This window comes from Coenobita brevimanus, chromosome 39 (assembly GCF_032717465.1).
Source record: "Coenobita brevimanus isolate Jiangsu-jjx chromosome 39, ASM3271746v2, whole genome shotgun sequence".
NCBI classification, from domain to species: domain Eukaryota; kingdom Metazoa; phylum Arthropoda; class Malacostraca; order Decapoda; family Coenobitidae; genus Coenobita; species Coenobita brevimanus.
In genome coordinates this window covers 26,923,760-26,949,686 of record NC_136992.1, presented here as the reverse complement: position 1 = coordinate 26,949,686, position 25,927 = coordinate 26,923,760, and the positions used below count along the sequence as shown (strand labels likewise).

The following is a 25,927-nucleotide window of genomic DNA, read 5'->3' as shown; positions in this document are numbered from 1 at the left end:
ATACGTTGTGTGAAATGTAAAGTGCATGTGGTGTAGTGCATAGATAGTTAGAGGAAATGTTTGGGAGAGTATGCTGGTCTACTCTCCATGTTACTGTCACACTGAAAAGGTCAGCAAAGGGGGATGGTTAGATAGCTAGTGAAACAGGAGCTCCAGCTCTCCCTATCACCAGCATTCTCAAAAACAGAAGATCGGGAATCCTGTGACACAATGGCACAAGAAATTGAGTCTGGAATGCGGTGAAGACGATACCAACACCTCATCATTAGCAACTGGCGCCGCAAGTCGAAGGGGAGTACACCAGCATCTACCAACAAACTTGGAATTGGGGATGATTTGAATGCCCCGGTTGCCAGACGAACACCAGCATGATGCACAGAATTTAACAACCGGAGGCGGGCATCTGTTGCAGAGGAGTAGACCTCACACCCATATTCAACTTTAGGAAGAGTAAGAGACCTATGCAAGAGGAGGAGGGTCTGACGGTCAGCACCCCAAGAGGTATGAGCTAAAACCCTCAAAAGACTCAAAGCTTTAAGACAAGCCACCTTAACAGAACGAATATGAGGAACCCAGGTTAATTTTCTATCAAACAGAAGACCCAGAAACCGCATCTCTTCCACACAGGATATTCTTCTACCATAGAGATACAAGTCAGGGTCTGGGTGGACTCCTCGAAGACGACAAAAATGTATAGCCACTGTCTTTGCTGCAGAAAAATGGAAACCGCGTGCTTCTGCCCAGTCAAAAATTCTATTGAGAGCCAGCTGCAACTTCCTCTCTATCAGAGACATTCTAGACGCAGTGAAGGAAATCGAGAGGTCATCAACATATAGTGATCCTCGTACACCATCAGGAAGTACACTGATGACGCTGTTAATGGCTACAGCGAACAGAGTAACACTAAGGATACTCCCCTGTGGTACTCCATCTTCTAGTGCTCGGGCATTAGAAAGCACTCCTCCCACTCGCACCCTTAAAATTCGGTTAGATACAAACTGTTGAATAAAAACAGGTAAGCGCCCACGAAGACCAAACTCATGAAGAGAGAGTAAAATACCATGTTGCCACGCAGTGTCATATGCCTTTTCCAGATCAAAGAAGACCGTGACCTGGTGTTGGTTAGTGGAAAAAGACTCACAGACAGAAGATTCCAAGGACAGTAATGCATCAGAGGTAGATCGCATTTATCGAAAACCATACTGGGCAGGGGATAAGAAGTCACCTCTCTCTAAAAACCACACAAGCCTAACATTAACCATCTTCTCCAAGACTTTACATATACAAGACGTCAAAGAAATAGGCCGATAATTCGTCGCCTGTAGGTGATCCTTACCTGGTTTGGGGATGGGGATAACTACAGCAACACCCCAACAAGCCGGAAACTCCCCAGAACACCAGATCTTATTAAACAGTGAAAGCAAAAACAACAGGGACTCATCAGACAGGTGGCGTAAAAAGGCATAGGGAATATCATCAAAACCAGGAGAGGAATCATGGCACTGCGACAGAGCTGACTGGAGTTCAAAAATTGAAAATGGAACATTGTAAGGCTCTCCCCCAACAGAGGCAAAACTGAGACCACGAGATTCTAGGCGCCGACGGCGGCAAGCCAAAGGTGTATCTGCATCCTTCTTTGACACACTGGCAAAATGGTCAGCAAGCAATTCTGCAACAGCAAATGGATCAGCCACAGTTCCACCTGGTGCAGATAAAACAGGAGGGGATGGAACAGTAAATTTACCTGAAATTTTCTTTACCCGGTTCCACACCTGGGTGATGGAAGTCCTCGAATTGATGGAGGAAACATAACCCTTCCAGGACGAACGCCTAGCCTCCTTTAAGACCCGCCTCATATGAGCTCGTGCCCTCTGATACGCCACCAAATACTGAGGATCCCCACGGTGACGACGAAGTCGTGAGAAGGCGATTCGTTTGGCTCTCACTGCGGAACTACACTCCGAGTTCCACCAAGGAACTGGACGTTTAGGAAACTGACCCTTTGTTTTTGGAATAGATAATAGGGCTGCTGAATGCAGCATGGTATTGAAATATGACACAGCCTCCGTAAGACAGCCAAACTCATTGACAGAAAGGGAAATGGAACTTAATTCCCTGAAATATGGCCAGTCAGCCTTATCCAGAAGCCAGCGAGGAAGACGTGGCTGAGGTCCACCTGCACTAGCAGTTAAGAGTAACGGAAAATGGTCGCTGCCATACAGGTCTGGCAACACATCCCAGTTAAAATCTAAAAGAGCATCAGCTGAACATAAGGACAAATCAATGTCAGTAAAAGTTCCTGTCTGGCTATGGAAATAAGTCATTATATTGGAGTTTAAAATGCCTAACTCCTCATCTTCCACTAAAGAGGCCAGCATAACAGCCCGAGGGTTGGCCTCACTGTTTCCCCATAGTGGATGATGACCATTCATATCGCCTAGTAACAGAAAGGGAGAAGGAAGGCCATGAATAAGGCGTTCCAGATCCGCCCTTTCAACAGTTGCACTAGGAGGTAGATAAAGACTGCAAACTGTATACTGCCGACGTAAAAACATCCGGACAGCAACTGCCTGCAAGGGACTGGAAATATCCAGATGACTACATGGAATATCCTGGCAAAGGAAGATAGCAGCACCTCCATGACGACCTTGGCCCAGCACAGGATCAGAATAAAAAGCATTGTAGCCAGAAGGACCAGCAGGAGCAGTATCACCAACCATGGTCTCCTGGATACACATGCATAGCGGAGTAAATTGAGAAACTAGATGACACAGTTCCTCATAGTTAGCACGTAAACCCCAACAATTCCACTGGATGATAGAACCCATAGTGGAGGGGAAAATGATTAAGTGCGTGACTGTACACCTCCTGACATGCGAGCGGGTTTGTAATGATGCTTAGGAAGGCCCTTGGTAAGAGACTGTCCAGCACCAGGAACCCGCGCTTTATGTCGAACATCCGTAGGCAAACGTGAGGACGTGGAAGAGGAAAGTTTTACAACACTCTTCCTTTGAGGTGGAATAACATTCGGTTTGGATAGATGCTTGGAGGCCGCCTTGGGTAATGTGGGACGGCCAGTGCTACCATTTGAAGCTCCAGAAGTGGAAACAGAGTTGACAGGATTAGAACCCTGCAAGGCTGACATTGTACTTTTCAGAACGGATGCATCAGCAGTCTGTCCAACACCATCCCCAGGTGGGGACCTGACTACAGGTGAACCACCAGCAGCAGCTTCCATTTGGCTAGATCTCTCAGCCTCTGAGACAGAGGGAACAGTAGAAAGGTTGATACAAGGTTCGACAACAGAAACCTTAGGTGGCCGGCTTTCAGGCTCTGAGGACTCTGACGAATTACGATGACGTTTGCCGGATACAGAAGGAGCCTCATTCATACTGGACAAGGGGGGATGAGTCTCGTCAGTGTGTACATCTGCCACTACCACAGAAGTACGCGAACCGTCAGCCACTGAGGTGGAGGCAGAGACAGTTGGAGCAGTGGGTGGATGAGCATCAGTCACACACTTATCAGTAATTCCAGGGTTAACAACATCCGTCAAATCAGTAGTTGGGGAAGTGGTCACTCTAAAGGGTCGTGGCAACTTCTGGGACACAGAACGACGTACAGGTGCCCCAGAAAGGACAGAAGCATAAGTAACTCCAGGCCGAAAGAAGAGAGTCTGGGCCCTCCTCTTTGCTTCTGGAAAGGAAACCTTCTCACGTGCACGAATGCTCAAAACTTCCTTTTCAAGGCAGTAGCGAGGACAGTTTTTGGAAAATACAGCATGAGGACCCCCACAGTGATAGCATTTAAGGGGTCCTGGACAATCACTGGTATGACTCATATCGCCACAGGAAACACAAACACCAGGAAGGCCAGCCAGTGCACGTCGGCAAAATTTACTAACATGCCCATACCCCTGACAGTGAAAACACCGCTTTGGGTTTGGAACATAAGGCTTCACAGGCAGAGAGAGCCAGGCAAGTTTCACGGAAGCAGGCAATGTCAAGCGGTCAAAGGTCAGAAACAGCGTCGGAGTCGGGGTCAGAACACCATCGATCTTCTTCTGTACCCGGTCAACCTTTATAACACCATAAGAGCGTAGTTCTTCTAACAACTGTGACTCAGGGTACCGCAGGAGGTCTCGAGAGTAAATAACCCCCTTACTTTGGTTGAAGGTGCCATGGGGTACACAGGACATACTATTGCCAGCTATGGAAGTCAAATTCCGGAGACGGGAGCTTTCTGCTGGAGAGGACACCTCAATAAGTAGGCTACCATCCCCCTGGGTTGAGATCGCCGGTTCACGGCCACAAGCAGAAACAATGGCTCGGTGTAGTTCAAAAATATCTATATCCAGCACGGAACCACCAGCAGAGGGTTTCAGTACTAGATACTTATTGAAGGTCTCAGGCTCACTCTCTTCCGGATTGAACCCCGGAGCAAAACCAACCCGACGTGACCTCCTCCTATTCCCAGTTGAACGCTGGGTCAGAGGAGGATAGTCCTTTGGGGCCTGCAAAGGCTCTAACGTGGCAATCGAAGAGGATGCTTCCGCAGAATTACCAGGGACAGATGATGTCGTCAACAGTATTTTTAGGTAAATTATCCATTAATATACAACAGAAACTTCATTCCCCCACCCCTCCACCCACCATGGAGCCCAACAAGGGGAGGTCATATCCCAGGGATAACACCACTGGCGACCCCAGAGGTAGCAGGAGAGTATACGCGGGTAACCACCAGGGGACCTGGGCAAGGGTGACTCCAGGACGATAGGAGCCACCAGGCCCCCCAGTGCCCACTTTTACCCTAGCCAACGCATGACCAGCCGATTGACTTGGTCGGGCCCAACCAGGCCACCCGTCTAGCCAGAATAAGGGACCAAAGAGGTGTATTGCTAGCTGCAGGGCGCATCGTGCAGCATCGCTCAACCTCCAGGACTCCCGTCTCCCAGCATTACGGGACGCCACGCACGGCAAACACGTGGGGAGGCAAGAGTCCCGCCCTAGATGGCAAAAGGGCAGGGAATAACATCACCAGCAGGCCTCCTCCACCAGTGATGTAGGGGGTGCTTCGTCCATGTGACTGACATATGCCGAACCCTACAAAGGTAGGCGTGCCTCCAAGGTAGGTGGCACCACCAACCATGCTTCAAGCCCCGCCACCACGTCAAGGTGACCCCCCCTCAGCGGGGCAAGGGAGATAAGAAGGGAGAGAACCAGACGGAGAGAATACCACTCACAGAGGGGTGGGGGAGGGACACAAGTAGGGTTGGGGGGACAGGGAAGGAAACAAGAAGGCCAAACAGCCATACTACTCATCCCCCTAGTCTCACTCACTCACTCACTCTCACTCACTCACCACTCTCATTCAATCACTCACCACTCTCACTCACTCTCTATCACTCACTCACCACTCTCACTCACTCTCTATCACTCACTCACCACTCTCACTCACTCACTCACCACTCTCACTCATTCACTCACTCTCACACACACACACACACACACACAGGTTGCCAAGGGAGACGGAGCTCTTTGTGGATCGTGGGGAATTAAACGCCGAACCAGCGATGAAAAGGAACCCAGCCTATTGTGATTATGTGAATGAATACATGAATGGTGGTCCCGTCTGATATTAGTGAAAAAAGCGAAGATTTTGGGCAAACAAGATTACAAAACACAGTGGAAGTGGAAAGTTTTCATAGGCTGCATCATGGCAGAAGGAGGTAGCTCTTTGTTTACATCTGATAGCGGCGACTTTGCGGGGTTTACTGACGAGGATAAGGGTAAAGGAAGTGCTAAAGTGAACCAAACAAGAGTACCAGGAGTGGAAAAAATGGCAGAGAGGAATGTTCAGGAGTTAAAGAAGCTATGGACAATAACTAGAGAGTTACATGAACGGACCTCAGAACAGGATAAAGAGATTAAGACACTGTACTTCAGAACAAGTTGGACAACATCTGCACACACAGTGGTGAACAAGAAAGGTAAGTCACAGAATTAAAGCTGAGTAATGAATCTGCCTCAAATGAAATAAAACAGCTCAAGAAGGAAAATAGGAGGCTGGAAGAAGAAAGAGACAGGATGAAAAGTAAACTAGATGAGCAAGACTCCCAAAATCATGGATGCATGATGAACATATTAAGAAAATCAAGGAGCAACACAAGGGGTGGAAAAAAATTCAAGAGGAAGGAAATATAAATCTGAAAGAGATTATAGAACAACAAAGCAAGGAAAAGGTGGAAAATTTAGTGGTCAGGGTACTAAGAAGCAGAGAATCTTTAGTCAAGAATGTAGCAGACAAGAAAAAATGCGTGATAATTTCAGGACTAAAAGAAAAACAGAAGACAGTAAGATCAGAAAGGGAAAAAGAAGAACTGAATATGGCAAAAGAGATAGTATCAGTAGTTATGTAGGGTTACAATGAAGCTCAAGTGGAGATTGGAGAAGTGTTTAGGCTAGGATAGTACGAGGACGGAGGGGCAACGCCACTTAAAGTTTAAGTGTCAGGTAATGGTGAATGAAATCATCAAAAGAACATGGAAATTATCAGAAAAGGAGGAGCTCAAGAATGCTTGGATAAGGAGAGATGCAAATAAGGAAGAAAGAGCCAAGATAAAGGAGCTAGTAAAAGGATGCAAAGGCAAAAAACGAACAGAGAACGGAGGAAGAGAAGACAGTGTTCTATTGGAGAGTTATGGATCAGAAATTGAGGAAGTGGTACCGATGGAGAGAGGGAGAGAAGAGGGAATAAACAACAATGAAAACAGTTGGAAAGTTGCATATACTAATGTTTAACATTGGCAAGGTTAGAAATCAACAATTACTTGAGGGTACATGAAACAAATATTATGTGTTTTATAGTGACCAAGTTAAGAGAGGATATTGATATCCATATGGGAGATGGCAAATACAAACTGTGGAGAAGAGACAGAAAAGAAAAAATGGGAGGAGTGATGACAGCAGTGAAGAACAGCATCAGTGGGGAAAATGTGGAACTGGGAAAGGGTAAGGCTGAAGCAATAAATGTGAAACTAAAAACTGGAGAGAATGGCAAGAGAGACATCACAGTGGTATATGTTCCCCCTAGGACAAGGGCATGGAATGACGATGAATACCAGGTGATGTTGTCAGACATACTTAGTTATCTACAGAAAGTGACTGAGAAAAGCAACAACATAATTCTGATGGGTAATTTTATCTGTAAAGAGGTGAACTACGAGGAATGGGACTCAGGAAGCAGCAAAGATTCATGGGGCACTATATTGTTAAATACAGCAATGAATAATGTAATGACAGTGGGTCAAAGAACAGACACATTTCTGAGGTGAGGACACACCAACAGGACTAGATTTACTGCTAACCAAAGAACCTGATGTAACTGAATCTTGGAAATATCTGTGTCCTATAGGAAAAAGTGATCATGTGGTCACTGAGTTCCAGATGATAAAAGGGAATGTGGTGCCAAGAGATGAACTTTATATGCAGGGAAGATACAACTTTGGGAGAACAAACTTTACAGGATTGAGGAAATTTTTGGAAAATGGAGGCTGGAGAAAATTCAGAGAAACAAGAGAGATGCAGAGGAAGTGGGATGTCTTTCTAGACCTCTATAATTCGGGAGTGGAAAAATACGTTCCAAGAGTAAGTGGGAAAGAAAACGGGAAGAAGGATTGGTTTAACAGGTGTATGATAGGAAAAAAAAAGAAAGGGACATGGCATGGAACACATGGAGAAAGAATATACAAGTTGAGAGGAAGAAAGGAACTTTGAAAATGGTATAATTGATAAATGTAAGGAAGAACCAAAACTGTTTTATAGATCTGTTAACCCCTTACCTGCAGGCCATCACTACCGTGATGCCTGTTACATAAGTACCATACCGCGGGCTGTCACTTCTGTGATCCAGGGATTTTTTAAATCGCCCAGGCTTTCAAGTGCGGTCTCATATCATCTGTCAGTACTGTCAGTGTGTAGCTATAGGCAGTGCTTACCTCTAGTACTCACATCCAGTGTTACCAATTTAGCCGTTTTTCTGTGTTTGCCGCGCCTCCCCACCTCCCCTCCCTTACCCCCTTCCCCACTTAGCTACAGCCTGGCCATGCAATGCAACTCCTGGCCGGTTTTTTCCATTCGCTTTTTCCATTGAAATGTGCCCTATGCCCTATTCTCATACTAAAAAATACAAAAAAAGAAAAGGGAAAAGGCTAATTGATACTGCCATTGGCCATGAAGTAGCTAATTTACCACCTGGCAACACCCCACATGCACTTGGTCGCTAATTTTCCCTGTTCATTACCCATTGAAATGTCCCTTATGACCTATTCTCATACTAAACAATATATATATATAAAAAAAGGAAAAGGCTGTGATACTTTCATTGACCTGGAAGTAGCTAATTTATCATGTATTGTCTAGATTTCCTGCTATCCCCACGGGAGGGGCACGGTGCGGTCCAGCCATCCCTGCAGGTAAGGGGTTTAATGGCAAATTGAAACAAAAGGAAGGAATCACCAAATTGAAAGTAGAAGGAGAGGTCTACAATGATGCAGCAATGCAAGCTAAACTAATGAACAATTGTTTCCAACTAGTCTTCACTAAAGAAAGGGATTTTGTGGAGGGGGAGGGAGTGACTAGAAATGTAGTGATAAGAGACATAAAAGTGGAGATGCAGGAAGTGTATAAATTACTGGAAGCTCAAGATGTAAGGAAAGCCCCAGGACCGGATGGAATGTCTACTTGGGTACTGAAAGAATGCAGAGAACAACTGGCGGATAAGATTCACGATTTAATTGTGTGTTCTCTGGAAGAAGGGTAAGTGCCTCAGGAATGGAAGAGGGCCAATGTGGTACCAATTTATAAGGGAGGAAACAAGGAAGAACCCCTGAATTATAGACCAGTGTCCCTGACCAGTGCAGTCGCAAAATTGTGCGAGAGAATCCTGAAAGACAGATGGATAAACTATCTGGAGAAGATGAACATTTTGGCCGAAAGTCAGTTTGGATTCAGAAGTGGAAGGTCGTGTATTTCCAACTTGTTGAACTTTTACTCAAGAGAGTTTGATATGCTACAGGAGAGAGACAGCTGGGTGGATTGTGTGTATGTAGATTTGGAGAAAGCCTTAGACAAGGTACCCCACAAGCAACTAATGTGGAAATTGGAGCACATAGGAGGACTGAAGGGAAACCTCCTGGAGTGGATGAGAGACTTCTTGAGAGGCAGACAAATGAGTACAGTAATAAAGGACAAGATGTCCAGATGGAGGGAAGTAACAAGTGGAATCCCACAGGGCTAAGTGTTACCGCCAGTAATGTTCTTGATTTAAATAAATGATATGGTATATAGAATGAACAGTTATGCAAGTCTGCTAATGACGCAAAGATCTTGAGGACAGTAGAAGACGAGGAAGACTGTAAAATGCTACAGGAAGATCTGAACAGGATTCATGCTTGGAGCCAGATGTGGGAAATGAAATTCAACGCAAAAAAATGTAAAATATTGGAAATGGGTAAAAGTACCAAGAGGCCATCACTGAATTATATGATGGGTAATGAACCAATCACAAAAGCGAGAGAAGAGAAAGATTTGGCAGTGCTGGTCCAGGATAGTTTGTCACCAGAAAAACACATTAACATGATAGTTTGAGAGACGTACAATCTCCTGACTAACATAAGAGTGGCATTCCATTACATGGATGAGGAAATTATGAAAAAATTGATAGCGGCCATGATCCGCCCCAGGTTGGAATATGCGGCAGTCGTGTGGTCCCTACACAAAAAGAAAAATATAAACATGACTGAGAGAATACAAAGAACAGCAACCAAGATGGTCCCCAGCCTGGCAGATCTGTCCTACGGAGAGAGGCTGGAAAACTGGATCTGCCTTCCCTAGAAGAAAGGAGAGACAGGGGTGACATGACTGCAGTGTTCAGGGCCATGATGGGAGTAAATAAAATTGATAAAAATGATCTGTTTGTATGGGATGGGAGAGGAACAAGAGGACACAGAATGAAATTGAAAAAGCCAAGTTGCTTGAAGTATATCAAGAAATACAGCTTTCCAAATAGATGCACAGACCTGTGGAACAGCCTGGACAAAGAGATCGTCCAGCCTAAAAACTTAAATGAGTTCAAAGCAAAATCTGACTTACTAAGAAAAAGAAATGGGACCCCATGAGAGTAGCTCATTTCCTGTATATCACAGCCAGGTAAATACACACACTGGAGACAAGTGGGGCATGGGGAAGGTGGGGGGTTGGAGAGGGAGACAACCAGGGGTGGAGGAGGGCAGGGGGACAGAGAGAGACATGCCTGGCAGCGCTGAGTGTGGTGGGGGATGGAGGAGAGCTGGGGGGAAGAGGAGGGATGGAGGGGGAGAAGAGACAGGTGGGGTGGGGGAGGAAGAGAGAGGATGGGGGAAGGACGGAAGGACCAGGAAAGCCTCATATCAAACCTAGGGAGAGACGGGATGTCGGACTGGGGAGGTGGGGTGTCGGACTAGCAAGGAGACGGACATTCAAATTGTTCAGATTGTCGGACTTTTCCCCTATTTTGTGTTCAGTCTAGATAAGTGCCGGTTATCAATGTGTCGGATAACAAGGTATGGGGGCACATATATATGCTGAAGCATGAGGGTAAGATAGTAGCAGAATGGATGTGGAAGATGTGCAGATTGGTCTGGGAGGAAGGCAAAGTCCCGGAGGATTGGAAGTCAGGTATAATTACTCCCCTGTACAAAGGATAAGGGGAAAAAAGAGTGTGTGGTAATCTTAAGGGCATTTGTCTTCTTACTGTAACAGGAAAAGTATATGGTAGGATACTTACTGACAGTGTCAGGGAAATAACAGAGAAATTAGCTGGAGAAGAACAGGGGAGGTTTTACGAGGGGAGGAGGTTGTGCAGATCAGATACTCATTCTTAGGTCTTTAGTGGAAAAGAAGTACTCATTCTTAGATCTTTAGTGGAAAAGTAGATGGGAAAGAAGTATGTGGCTTTCATGGGTTAGTAGAAAGCATAAGACAGGGTGGATAGGCAAGGAATGTGGAAAGTATTAAGAATATATGGAGTAAATGGGAAATTGTTGAATGCTGTGAAGAGTATGAATGAGGATGCTAAAACTGCAGGGTATGTGGATAGCAAACTGAGTGAATTTTTCTATCTGAAGATTGGATTGAAACAGGGATGTGTCATGTTTCCATGGTTGATCAATCTGTATATGGATGGGGTTATGAAAGAGGTACAAGGTAGGGCAGTGGATGTTGGAGCGGCCCTAATGAGAGAGGGCAATGTTTAGAAATTCCTTGTACTGTTGTACGCTGATGATACTGTGTTGTGAAGACAAAGGGGAGCTGCAAGGCTTGGTGAATGAGTTTGGGGGAGTGTGTAAGAAACGGACTCTAAAGGTGAATGTAGGGATGAGTAGAGTTATGGTCTAGAAACGAAGTCACTGAATGTACACTGAGGTTGGATGAACAGGAAATGGAAAATGTGAGTGCATTTAAATACTTAAGTAGTGTGATAAGTAAGGATGGAATTTGAGAGAGTGAAGTGCTTGAAAGGGTAAAAGGAAGAAAGGTTACTGGTTCTTTGAAAGCAGTGATAAGAAACAGGGAAGTAAGCATGGAAGTAAAAAAGTCACAATGTAATGGGGTGTATAAAAGCCCGTGTTGCTTAGCGGCAAAGCGGGGATCCTCTGTTTGGCTCAGTGGTAACGTGCGCACATATGAGGAGCAAGGGCCCCGAGATCAAATCTCGGTCAGGACAGGGATTAATTTGTTAAGTTTCATTTCGGTTATTACATTGGTTGGGAGCGGTGTGGGATGTGAGGTGGGGCTTGGTTGGCAATTTGATGTTGTTCCTTGGTTAGCTGACAGCCTCCCTGTCCTTACATCCGGGGGATTGGCTGTTTTGGTGTGGTCCGCAGCCTCCCCGTGGCGGCCTCCGATGCTTTCGCTACCATATGTGTTTGAAGCTCACAAAATAATCACCAAAAGGGGAAAAGAGGGACGTAATGGGGTGTATAAAAGCCCGCATTGCTTAGAGGCAAAGAGGGGATCCTCTTTTTGGCTCAATGGTAACATGCGGGCGTATGATGGGCGGGGGCCCGAGATTGAATCTCGGCCAGGACAGTGATTAATTTGTTAAGTTTCATTTCGGTTATTACAACAACATGACAGCATTGTGACACCAACTCTAACGTATCTACATCTGGTGATGCTTGGACCTCGTTGGAGGGACACAAGTCAAGAGTGAAAGCAGTGGAAACGAGTTACGTGAGAGGAGCATGTGGAGTCACATGGAGAGACAGACTGACAAATGAGAAAGTGAAGGAACACTGTGGTGTGGATGTAGATGTGATAGAAACCATTATGAGAAATACACTGAGGTGGTTTGGCCATATGGAAAGAATGGGGAGCAAGAGACTGACAAGGAGTGTATATAAGTGAGGTGGAGGGGAAGACAGGGAGGGGGAGGCCAAGGATGAGAAGGAGGAATAGAGTGGGGAGTGTGAGGTGGGAGCAGGGCAGTGAAATGGCAGGGGACAGGGTGACATGGAGGAGATTTGTTTGTGGCCACCCCTTATGGGATTAAGGCGTCTGGAAATAGATAGATAGATAGATAGGTTAATAATCTACCACTTACATCCTTCACACTTTCACATTTCTTTCCACTGTCACTTCTACATTTCCGCACCTCTTTTCAGAATAACTTCCTATTTTCAAAGTAATTTGCATTCATTTTTCTTCATAGATCACCATTTACCTTCTTTTTCCTCTTCACTATTCTCTTTACATGCTTCTTGCTCCTCTTCACTATTCTCTTTACGTGCTTCTTGCTCTCAATATATTCAGTTCTTATTTCAATTGAACCCCTGTCCTGTAACCACTCTGGCCACTTCTTCTTTTTGTCCACTGCTCTCGTAACATCTTCGTCCTATCATGCCGTATCTTCCTCCTTTGTTGTTACTCTTGCCACACCACTTTAGCATTCCTAACTAAGCAATCCCTAAATGCATTTCACAGGCTGTCCAGATCCATTTCATTAAAATTCACTGATTCTAACTCTTCCCCAACTTTGGTCCTATATTTATCTGCCATTTCTTTGATCCGCAGCATCTCAACTTTCAGTCTTTCTCCCTGACTGCTCCTCTATCTCCTGGTCTGCCTCACTCCTCTCAGCTTGATCTTGCATACCATTTGATCTGACAGACCTCCACATCGTCCTCTGACAGCCCTCGTATCAGCAACCATTCCCATCATCGCTCTCTACGAGCACATAATCAATCAGGCTCCTTTCAACATGATCCCTGTTCCCTCTATACGATACATATTTATGTGCATCTTTATATTTGAAATAAGTGTTACAAATGTACAACTACCTTTCCTGACACATATCCTTCAGTTGCTTCCCATTATCATTTTTTCCTGGTACTCCATTACAACCCATTATGTCATCCTCAGGACCATTGTCTACTCTTCCATTCATATCGCTATAGACAGACAAACAGGCTTATTGCAAAAGCACCTTGTACTAAACGACAGAATGAAAGATTTTGCATCAAGGATGATAAAACTGACATGGCAGGCTCCACATTCTCATCAGATTAGGAGGAATTCTAAAATCTCTTCCTTACCAGTTTATTTCTGCAGATGACATTTTTTTTTTTTTTTTATAAGCAACTCATGCTCTAGGATGGATGGATGAAAGAGGGAGATGTGAGTTTCTAACTTCCATAACCTCTTGACTACCACCTCCCCCATCTCAGTGCATTATTCTTAATATCTCCCTCCCACAGATTTCCTCCTCAAATGATTTCTTTCTGACACTCCTGTAGCATTATTATAAAATGTCTTCCACTGATTTTCAACTCTAACCACTAGGGTGCCACCTGCCCCAACCTAACAGCATTAATGTAAAAACTAATTTTCTCCCAGTGATATTCATAGGTTCAAACATACAGAAATTAAAACGATTTGACAGATGTGCAGTGCGTCCTTGAATGCGAGGCCTGGGGGAGCTTGGTTTACAACTGAAGAGTTGAGAAATATGGAACTGGCGTGTACTGGTGCTGTGAGGAGGAGGGACAGATTGAGATGGTTTGCACATATGGAGATGATGGAGGATGGCAATTGGGTGTGAAAAGTGGGAAATGTGAACGTTAGGGGTGGGGTTGTTAGACGCAGACCAAAAAAGACATGGGATGAGGTCACAGAGTGTGACCTCTGGGATAAGGGACTGAACAGGGAGACTGCAAGAGATCAAGGAGCGTGGAAAGCCGTCAGTAGGTGACCAAGGCTGACACATGCAAGCATGTTGAAACCTTTATAAATGATATGATATGGATATGGACTTCCTTCTCCCACCTCATATCACTGTTGTATGAACTTCCTTCTACTATTTCCTTCTTACATCGAACCATGTTATTGCAAAAACTTCCTCCCACTGATTTGTTTCTTCCATCTCAGTGTTACTGCAAAAGCTTTCACTGATATCCTTCTTACATCTTTGCAGCCATGATCATACAGAAGTTCCTGATGTCCACCTCCTCCTCCTACACCCAGCGCCTCTCGGACCTGCTACGTATGTATTACAGTGACCATGGGCTGCCTGGAAAACAAGACCTCCGTGCCTGCAATCGCATGGAAGCCTTCAGGCAGCTTTTTGACTTCAATGAGATCGAAGATGAGGTAAGCTTTTGGAGAGCCATGTCGTTATATAACCCACAGTTAAGAGTTTATTAAATGCTAAACTTAGTTGCTGTTGTTGTGCTAACCGAGCCTGCCTGATCAAGCAGACCCATCAACTGCAGGCATGTAACCACCCCTGCTGGGAACCAATGTTCCCATGTGGCTGATGGCACCTCACTAGTGTGGGGTTTAGGCTCCTGGGTGAAGATTAGGTGTGCTAAGCCGACTCCATTCTTTCTTTACCCCTGCACAATTGTTGACTCTATACAGGGGTTTTATCCGCCCCTGTGTGGAGTACAACTCGCATGTGTGGGGAGGCTCCCCACATACAGCTCTTCTCAATAGGGTGGAGTCAAAGGCTTTTCATCTCATTAACTCTCCTCCTCTTACTGACTCCCTTCAACTTTTGTCTCTTCACCGCACTGTTGCATCTTTATCTCTTTTCTATCGCTACTTTAATGGTCACTGCTCCTCTGAACTGTCTGCATGCGTTCCTCCACCTCTATGACGGGCGCGTAGCACCCGTCTAGCAGCAAACTCTCGTCCCTTTTCTGTCCAACTCTCTAATGCAAGAGTTAACCATTACTCCCAGTCTTCATTTATGCAACAGGTCAACTCTGGAACTGTCTCCCTCTCTCTGTATTTCCTGCTGCCTATGATCTCCAGTCTTTCAAACGCAGTATGTCCAGGCATCTCGAAATGATCGGATCTTGAATTTGGCTCTCTCTTGTATTTTATTTTTCTCTTCGAGGGAACTGTTATTATGGGCTCATGGCCTTTGGTTCCTTCTCCCTATATATATATATATATATATATATATATATATATATATATATATATAAAACATTCCTCCATCCACTTAACCCTTTCGCCTACACATCAACCCCAGGTCCATGTGCCACGTGTACTTCATGTTCTTCAAATATTTTTACATGTATATGTTCAGTAAAATGTTCCTTATGTTCTTTTATGCTCTAAGTATAATATACAGTACTGTAAAATATATTTGGTACATATACAATATATAATAGTTCCATGGCTATATATACTGTGGTAATAATAGTAGCAGTAAATGTACTCACATAACGGTAGTACATCATCAGGCCTCTCATCTGAGAAAATGTCCACCACAATCTGCCACCCTTCCTCTTCAACAGGCTCTGTATCATCCAGTAAGTCACTATGACTCACAGACAAATCACTATCAGATGTATCACTGCTACCTGAATGTCTTGGCACATACAAATCATCTGAACCATCCCCACTATTCGGCCATGGCGTTATAGTGTTGCTATAACTGCCATCAACAGCCACAAAAAAATAGCGAGGGAGGGAGAGAACAAAGCCACGTAGTCCTGCTTTCATGAGTGCTAGGCACAAAATGAAAAAATGTGATGCTACTGGCTGAGGAAAACTGTGATGTGGCTGGGCATCCTCACATCTCCTTCATAACTGGTTAGTGTGGTTAGTGGGCAGAGTTTCTGAGCTTCAGTGGCCTATACCAGACTCAGAGAACACTAACACACCTCTATCACTGAGTGCAAAGTGCTGAGAAAACACTGATATAATAGGACATACGGATGTATGTCACGGGCACACTCACTGGGTGCAGCACAGACGTACACACATACGTCCTGGGTGACAAGGGGTTAACAGGGGCACCATAGTAGGCTCCATTATTTAGCTATATGGTTGCCACCAAGTGTAGTTTATAGTTTCCTGGATTATGGGAAATCGTTTGGCTTGTCACTCAGTGTTGAGCCACTTGAAGTGGAAAACAGTAAAAGAGACAGAAAGGATGGGAGAAACAGGGAAGAGAGGACAGACTTAGAAAAAGGATGATGGACATTAAGACAGAAGTAAGGAGCACTACATCAAGCAAGTGGATGATGGGCACCCCCACTTACCACCATGCAAAGGTTAAGCCTTTACTAAGGCTTAACTTTCTCCTAATCCTCTTTCTCAGCTACGTGTGGTAGGAGTACCGGTAATTCAAAGCAAGAACCTACAAGCACAGGAGAATGATGAACACTGTCCATTAAAAACTGAACACACATCCATTCACTCATCACTTGAGAACCCCCAAACCACAACTCATGACTCCCTCTCACAAGCCAAATGACACACGGAAGTCTATCAATCTATCTATTGCCAGACGCCATAATCTCGTAAGGGGTGGCCATTTGACTTGAGTTATACGTTTTACAGGGAGGGGCACTAACCCTCCACCAACCCACTTGTTGACACGTTGGGAGCACGTATGGTTTGGTTATATGGTTACCACCCAGCGTTGTAAATGGTTTCTTGGCTTACAGGAAACCATTAGGCTTGTCACTCAATGTAAAGCACCTGTAAAGGAAAGAAAAGCAATAAGAAGTGACAGGAAAGATGGGAGAAATAGGAAGAGAGGAGGGCAGGCACAGAAAAAGAATGATAAAGGTTAAGGAAGGAGTAGGCAGCACTACATCAAGTGAGTGGATGATACAAAATGCCTGTGTGCATCAAACAGAATGGAAGAATTACCATATACCCACATTTTGAAAAACTGTTTTTTGTGAGGTTTAATGAAAACCTCCTCAATATACAGCTTTTCCAAATGTGAGTATAAGTCTTTCACTTGCACCCTGTCACCCAAAACTTCTGGAATGCTGTAAGTGCTATGCAATCTGGTAAAATGAACAAAGAATACAAAGCTACTCTCTTCTGTACTTAACCCATAAAGACCACAAATCGCCAGTCCTGCCTATCCCCAGAACCGCAAAAAGGGTCCGATATTCAATGGTCTCGTGATACTAGCTTACATTAGAGTCTTTGGCAGCCTCTAACCCGTTCACTGCCGGAGCCTTTGTCGGTGGCAGTTACCTAGAATGACTGAAATTTTCAAATTTTTTTTTTTTTTTTTTTTTTTTTTTTTTTTAAACCTGAAAAGTGGCCAAAATATGCCTAGTGAAAGTAAAAGTGCTCACTTTGGCTGTTTTCCACCCAAAGCAGGGATTTTGGTCCAGCATACCCAGATTTGCATCAGATGGCTACTTTCAGCTACCACCAGCAACTGATGTGGACAGATAGTCCAATTTGGTGTGGAGTGGGTGGATGCATGTAGTAATTGTAGTACGAACATGCAACCTAGTTTATGTTATGCGGCCACTGTTATAAGGCACTATAAACACTTGCATAAAGTGCATTACACACTCATGCTGCATACAGTCACATCAGTTATAGTAAAACACACATTGCTTATGTTATTCTCCATATATTACTTGATTTCATGATTTACTTTTTTTTACTTACATTTACTTATATTACTTTCATTACATGCACTATTTACACATCACTATCAGTTAGTTCATCACTTGGAAATTCTCCAACTTTGAATTCAATTTGAGAGTAAGCACAATATCTTTGGCAGCGCAGCAAGACCCAGATTTGTGTCAGATGGCTACTTTCAGATACCATCAGCGGCTGATGTGGATAGATACAGTAGTCCATTTTGGTGAAGAGTGGGTGGGTGCATGTGACATCTGCAGTATGGAAATGCAATCTGATTTATGTAATGTGGCCACCACAGTCGAAACTATGATGATGGGAAGTTGTGGGTCCCTGCTAAATTTACGTATTTTCACATTTACTTTTTTTTATATTATACTGGTCTAAGGCATGAAAGGAGAGAAGGGATGTCAGTCATCCTATTATCTGTCACACACTGTGGGCAAACTCAAACAATTTCACGCAAATGTGCGAAAAACAATGTCCATATGTAACCAGACTCGGCAATTTAGGGTACTATGAGTTAGTCCATACATATATTTATGGACTTGGCAATTTAGGGTACTATGAGTTAGTCCATACATATATTTATGGACTCGGCAATTTTGACACTACTGGTTTGCCAGTATATACCAGTATGTGGAGATGGCATGGAACGTGTTAAAAAGACTGCAACAGGGTCAACATGTCTGGGCTGTTTGGGGGCAGTTAGTAATCACAGGAAAATGTGCTTGGGCTCCTTTGGGGTATAATGAAAGGTTACCTTTTGCTTGACCAGAAAATTTGCACATTTCAAATGCCTCTGCCCGATCTAGTCTGTTCATATGAAGTATAATGTATTTTGTTTTTTATCGTACTGTATTGCATTTTTACACCTTTAATATGTACTGTATTCAAAGGAAAATATGTTTGGGTTGTTCTGGGGTGTGTTAGTAATGTATTCACAGGAAGATACGTTTCAGCTGTTTGGAGGTATTTTTGGATTAACTCATGCATATCCGAACAACCCATACCTGAATTAGTTCAGATACAGGGAGGATTACTGTACTGACCATTTTGAAATGACAAGCCTGAGTCCATTCATTCCCACATCCATGATGCTTTAGATTCTTTGGTGAGAATATACAGTTCATGATGCTTTACAGTAATCCCCCACTTATCAGTCATTGCATTAACTTGCAAAAATCATTTGTTGTCCATCCACCCATCCATCATCCAATCCTACGTTGCCCCATGAGGAGTGTAGAAGCCTGGGGCTAGGCAAGTTGGTCCTGACATTTAAGGTGAGAGTGACCTGCCTCACTCATCCCCGAGTGGCATTACATGAGCAATAACCCCAACCATCCCTTGGATATAAACCTTCACTGGCTCAATCCGACTGGAGCACCGCAATTACCCACTAAACCACCAGGAGCCATAATTTGGTTATATGGTTACCACCCAGCATAGAAAATGGTTTCCTGGTGTACAGGAAACCATTCGGCTTGTCACTCAGTGTATAGTCACCCACAGGCAGAAGGAACAGGAAAGAATGAAGGAAAGAAAGACAAAAGAGGGCATGTAAAGTCACCCACAGACAGAAGGACAAGGGAAGAATGAAGTAAAGAATGACAGAAGAAGAAGGAAGGAAAGGAGGAGAGGAAAGGGCAGACACCCGAGCAGCACTACATCGACACAGCAGTAAATCTAGCTGAATTCAAGCAATATCCATCTTCAACTGTATTATCCATTTGTGAGCGTCAAAACAGAATTTTTCATAATGTCTGCCACTTACAATTCCCACCAAAACAAAGCTAACTCAGCTATGATGTATAAATGTCCAACAAGTGCTAGTGCTCCTCCTAGCAGTGAAAATGCAAATAAAAAAAATCAAAGCATTTACCCGTGAGGAAAAACTAAAAATATTGGACAAAGTAGCATTTACTCTTGAAGTATAGATAAAAATACTGGATGAAGTAGCATGCAGAGTGGGAGCTTAATGTGAAAGACAGAAGTGTAGTATTCATCTATCTATTTATCTACTGCCAGACACCTTAATCCCGTAAGGGGTGGCCACAAACAAATCACCTCCATGTCACCCTGTCCCCTGCCATTTCATTGCCCTGCTCCCAGTGCACCCCCCCCTCTCTCACATACCTCTCCACTCCATCCCTCCATCTCATCCTTGGCCTCCCCCCCTCCACCTCACTCACATACACTCTCTTCGTCAGTCTCTCACTCTCCATCCTCTCCACATGGCCAAACCACCTCAATGTGTTTCTCCTAACGCTTCCTATCACGTCCATATCCTAACCACAACGTACCTTCACTTCCTCATTTGTCAGAGTGTTTCTCCATGTGACTCCACAGGCTCCTCTCAATATAACTCATTTCCACTGCTCTCACTCTTGACTTGTGTCCTTCCAACAAGGTCCAAGCTTCACTTCCATACATTAGAATTGGTATCACAATACTGTCATGTAGTAACTTTTTCACTTCCATGCTCACTTCCCTGTTTCTTATCACTGTTTTCAAGGAACCAGCAACCTTTCTTCCTTGTTGTACCCTTTCAAGCACTTCACCCTCATCGCGCTCCCCAAGTACTTAAACCCTTACCCACGGGCCATCACTACCGTCATGCTCGTTACATAAGTATCATACCAGGGGGTGTCACTTCTGTGATCCAGGGATATTTTAAATCGCCTGGGCTTTCAACTGCAGTCTTGTATCATCTATCAGTACCGCCAGTGTGTAGCTATACGCAGCGCTGCTAGTACTCGCATCCAGTGTTACCAATTTAGCCATTTTTCTGTGTTTGCCTCGCCTCCCCACCTCCCCTCCCTGCTTAGCTACATACAGCTTGGCGGCGCAGCACAACTCCTGGCCGTTTTTTTTCCATTCGCTTTTTCCATTGAAATGTGCCCTATGCCCTATTCTCATACTAAAAAATATATATAAAAAAAGGGAAAAGCTAACTGATACTGCCATTGTCCATCTATCTATCACTATCTATTAGCTAATTTATCACCTGGCAACACCCCATGTGCACTTGGTCGCTAATTTTCCCTGTTCATTACCCATTGAAATGTCCCTTATGACCTATTCTCATACTAAAAAATATATTTAAAAAAAAAAGGAAAAAGCTAAGTGATACTTCCATTGACATGGAAGTAGCTAATTTATCGTGTATTGTCTAGATTTCCTACTACCCCCCCGCGGGAGGGGCATGGCGCGGTCCGCCATCCCCGGGGGTAAAGGGTTAAACGCACTCAACATTTTCCATTTCCTCCTCACCCCACCTCACTGTACATTCAATGACTTCACTTCTCTCAAAGACCATAGCTTGACTCTTCCCTACGGTCACCTTTAGATTCCGTTTCTTACACCCTCCCCTAAACTCTTCCACCAAGCCTTGCAGCTCCCCTTTGTCTTCACTTAACAACACAGTATCATCTGCAAACAACAGTACAGGGAGTTTCCAAACACTGCCCTCTCTCACTAGGGCTGCTCCAACATCCACTGCCCTACCTTGTATCTCTTTTATAACCCCACCCATGCACAGAATGAAAAACCACGGAGACATGGAACATCTTTGCTTCAATCCAACCTTCAAATAGAAAAATTCACTCAGTTCACTATCCACATGCACTGCAGCCTTAGCACCCTCATACATACTCTTCATGGCCTTCAACAACTTCCCATCTGCTCCATATATTCTTATTACTTTCCACAATCCTTGTCTATCCACCCTGCCATATGCTTTCTCCAAATCCATGAGGCATACAACTTCCTTCCCTTCTCTAGAAACTTTTCCACCAAAGATCTAAGAATGAATATCTGACCTACACAACCCCTTCCCTTCCTAAAACCTCCCTGTTCTTCTTCAACTAATTTCTGTTTTTTTCCCTAACATTGTCTATAAGTATCGAACCACATACACTTCTTATTACACTAAGAAAACAAATGCCCCTATGATTACCACACACTTCTTTTTTCCCTTTTCCTTTGTACATGGGAATAATTATACATGACTTACAATCCTCCGGGACTCTACCTTCCTCCCACGCCAATCAGCACATCTTTCACACCCATTCTACTACCATCTCTCCCCCATGCTTCAGCATTTCACCACACACTGCATCAATTCCTGGGGCTTTCTCAATTTTAACTTTCTTCATTGCTTCCACAACTTCCATCATACTGATTTCTTCCTCTCTTCTCATATCCTTCCTTCTCCCTGCCATTCCCCAGCCACTTATATTCGCATTCCTTTCATTCTCTATCTTCAGCAATTCCTTAAAAAGTTCTCTCCATCTGCTCACTTTTTCTCCCTTCTCCACTAGTAATCTACCATTTTTATCTTTCACTCCCCGATGACTTCTCTAACACCTTGTTTAACTCTCTTTACCTCTTTCCAGAACATTTTCTTACATTCCCTCCACTTTACACTCATATTCCTTCCAAAATCCACATCCACTCTCTTTTTACACTCTTACTAATCTTTTCACCTCTCTCTTCCTCTCTGCATATAACTCTCTCGTCCGTCTTTCAACTTCTTCCACGCCTCTGTTTCTCATCCACTCAATATATGATTTCTTCTTTTGTACCACAGCCTCTCTCACCTCTTCATTCTACCATGCTGTTCCCTGCACTCCCTTTCATCTTTTCTTAACCCCACACACCACCTCACATGCTACGCAGATTTCTTCTGTGAATTTCTTGCACACACCTTCCATATCCCCCATCTGCTCCAATCTATATTTACCCAATCACTCCTCCAATTCCCTCTTATATTCTGCCTTTTTTCCATCCTCTTGTAACCTTTCCACCCACCTTGCATGTACTACTTCCTGTCCTTCCCTTCTTCTATTTCTCCATTTCATTTGAACTTTGATTCTGACCACCACTCGGTGGTGGTCAGAATGTCCACTCCCCCAGTCTCTATATATACTCTTGCATCCATTACAAAACTTCTCATCCTTTCACCCACACACACACAATCAATCATTGCCTTCCATTCATTCAGTTCACCACCTACCTTTCTCATCACTCGCCACGTATACCTATGGATCATCTTTAAGCCTGAAGATACTGGCTATCACCAACCCCCTCCCGGCACAAATGTCCACTAAAGCACTGCCATTCTCATTCATCTCTATAGGCACACCCCACTCACCAACTACTCCATTCACCTTCACAATCCATACTTTTTCCATTCATATATCCAATCAAAAACACTCTCTCATTCCTTTCAAACTTTTCTATGCACGCTTCCACATTTGTCCAGAACTCTTCTCTCACTCTGCTTGCACGATCTTGCGTTGGCACATACACGCATACAATCGCCCACATTTGTAGTCCGACTTTCAATCTTACCCACACAATCCTTGAGCCAACTGATCCATACTCTCTTATACTCTCCTTCCATCTGTTACTCACAACAATACACACTCCTTCTTTTGCCCTCTCGTTCTCACCTACTCCTGTGCATATATCCCATCCATAATCCCATTCTCTCATACTCTCACTTCTCCATTTAGTTTTAGTTAATTTACATACATTCACTTTCGCACCCTCAAGCACCTGGACAGTAGGGATAGGCTATTTGTTGGAAAGTGGTATGATAAAAACTCTGTAGAGGTTTATGTTGAGGGAGCAGTTAAATTTAGGAGTTTTCATGTTTAGTGTTATGACTGTGAACAGGGTTTTGTGACACTTTTGTTATCAGCTGATGGATTTTGGCTGAGAAAATTCGGAATGTGACAAGTTTGTGGGTTGACGTAAGAAGTTAGGTAAGGTAACTGTGAGTTCAATTATTATATATATTTTTATTTTTCACACAGATTTACATTGTTTGGTTGGCTTTTTATTATTCGGGATTACTGCACTCGAGTTTACCATAAAAGTTTTTACTAAATGTGCCGAAAATAATTCTCTCGCAAAATAGGAGCGATGATGAGCAGTGGTCTTTCATAGCCTGATTGGGATGGATTGCATAAAAAGTTTTTGCCTGGCAAGTATTAGGGACTTTCACTGTTAGGCTTGGTGGAAAATTATGGGGGGGTCTTGGGGACAAACCTCTTCAGTTAGGTTACATTAGGATGCACACACATTTAGTCAGCATGACTGTAGCACCAGTCGAGCAGGGCAGTACTCCCGAGGTGGATGGAAAGCTGATGACAGGGAGTGCTGGAGCTCCCGTTTCATCAGCCCTCAGGACTAGTTCCTGACCATCCCCCTTTGCTGAACTTTTTCAGTGTCTCAGTTACACAGAGAGTAGGCCAGCATGCTCTCCAGTACAAATTTCTCTATCTATCTTCACCAAACTACATGCACAGTACACACTACACTTCCTATTCAAAATTTACCAAAATGGCGTCAATTCACCTAGCCTCGGAGTCCCCAGGGGGGGGGACCATAAATGCCCCCGCCATCTGCCCCTCTCCCGGTGACGACTCGAGGTGCCTGGAACCACTGTCTGACTCTCTTCTTCTTCATTTCTGCAACATTCGCGGCCTTTCATCTAACTTTCGCTCTGTTGAGCACCACCTCTCCTCCTCTAAACCTCACCTTCTTTCTAACGGAGACTCAGCTGTCTGAGGCAACTGACAGCAAACCCTTTCTCTGTATCCTCCTACTTTCTCTATACTCATTTCAAAGCCAAAGGTGGCTGTTGTGTATACATACGCAACGACTTATCTTGCTCTCGTGTTCCTGAACTTGATTCTTCTGAATTCTCCACTCTCTGGCTTCGGCTTTCCTGTCATTCTCTGACTAAATATATCTGTGCTGTTTACTTATCCCCTAATTCTACTGACTATCAAAAATTCTTCGACTATCTTACTTCTACGATGGAACACATTCTGTCCATTTCTTCCTTTCTCTGAAATCTCCATTCTTGGAGATTTCAATGTTCACCACCACCTTTGGCTCTCCTCTCCTTTCACAGATCCACCTGGTGAACAAGCCTACATCTTTTCTATCCTTAATGACCTAGAGCAGCTTGTACAGCACCCTACCCGTATCCCTGACCGCCTTGGAGAGAGCTCCAACATACTTGACCTCTTCCTCACAACTAATCCTTCAGCTTACTCTGTTAATCTTTTCTCTCCGTTGGGCTCCTCCGATCACAACCTTATTACCTTAACCTGTCCTATCGCTCCAGTACGGCCTGCGGACCCTCCAGGGAAACGGCTGCCTCTGGCATTTTGGAGCTGCGGACTGGGAGGCCCTCAGGCAGTACTTCTTTGATTTTCCCTGGAATGATTATTGCTTCCATGGCCGTGAGCCATCTGAGTGTGCCTTGCGCATTACGGAGGTTATTCTCTCGGGCATGGAAGCATACATTCCTTTCTCATATCCTTTGACTAACGCAAGAAAGCCTTGGTTTAATCACGCTTGTTCTAATGCTGTCCGCAACAAGGAGAAGGCCTACAAAAGGTACCGGAGCCAACCCACCCCTGAATCACATAATCTTTACGTTTCTGCCCGGAATCGTACTAAGTCTGTTCTTCGCTCTACTAAAAATAATTTCATCCATACTAAATGCTCTCAACTCTCCAACTCGAATTCTTCCCGCTCCTTCTGGCACCTTGCCAAAAATCTTTCTAACAACTTTACCTCATCATCCTTCCCTCCTCTTTTCTACTCTGATGGTTCTGTAGCTATTTCTTCTACTGATAAAGCAGATCTCTTCGCACAGACTTTCTCCTCCTCCAATTCCACCTTAGACGATTCCGGTGCTGTACCTCCATCACTTCCCTCTGACTCTCTCATGGCTGACATTAAAATGTCTTCAGTTGATGTATTTTCTGCCATTACTGGCCTCAGTACTAACAAGGCATATGGGCCTGATGGGGTCCCTCCTGTTGTTCTCAAAAACTGTGCTTCTGTGCTTACACCCTGCCTAGGCAAACTATTTCGCCTTTTGTCTGTCAACTTGTACCTTTCCTTCTTGCTGGAAGTTTGCTCTCATTCAGCCAGTCCCAAAGAAG

The 25,927-nt window shown here is 44.2% G+C and overlaps 1 protein-coding gene across 1 annotated transcript in view; it reads left to right on the top strand.

Annotated features, from left to right (window-relative positions):
* The window catches only part of LOC145396828 (uncharacterized), a 111,746-nt gene that overhangs the window by 46,349 nt on the left and 39,470 nt on the right, over positions 1-25,927 (top strand). Inside the window, exon 11 of the mRNA XM_080270113.1 lies at positions 14,512-14,687. Coding sequence (XP_080126239.1) covers positions 14,512-14,687 — 176 coding nt within the window. The remainder of the gene's footprint in view (positions 1-14,511; positions 14,688-25,927) is intronic.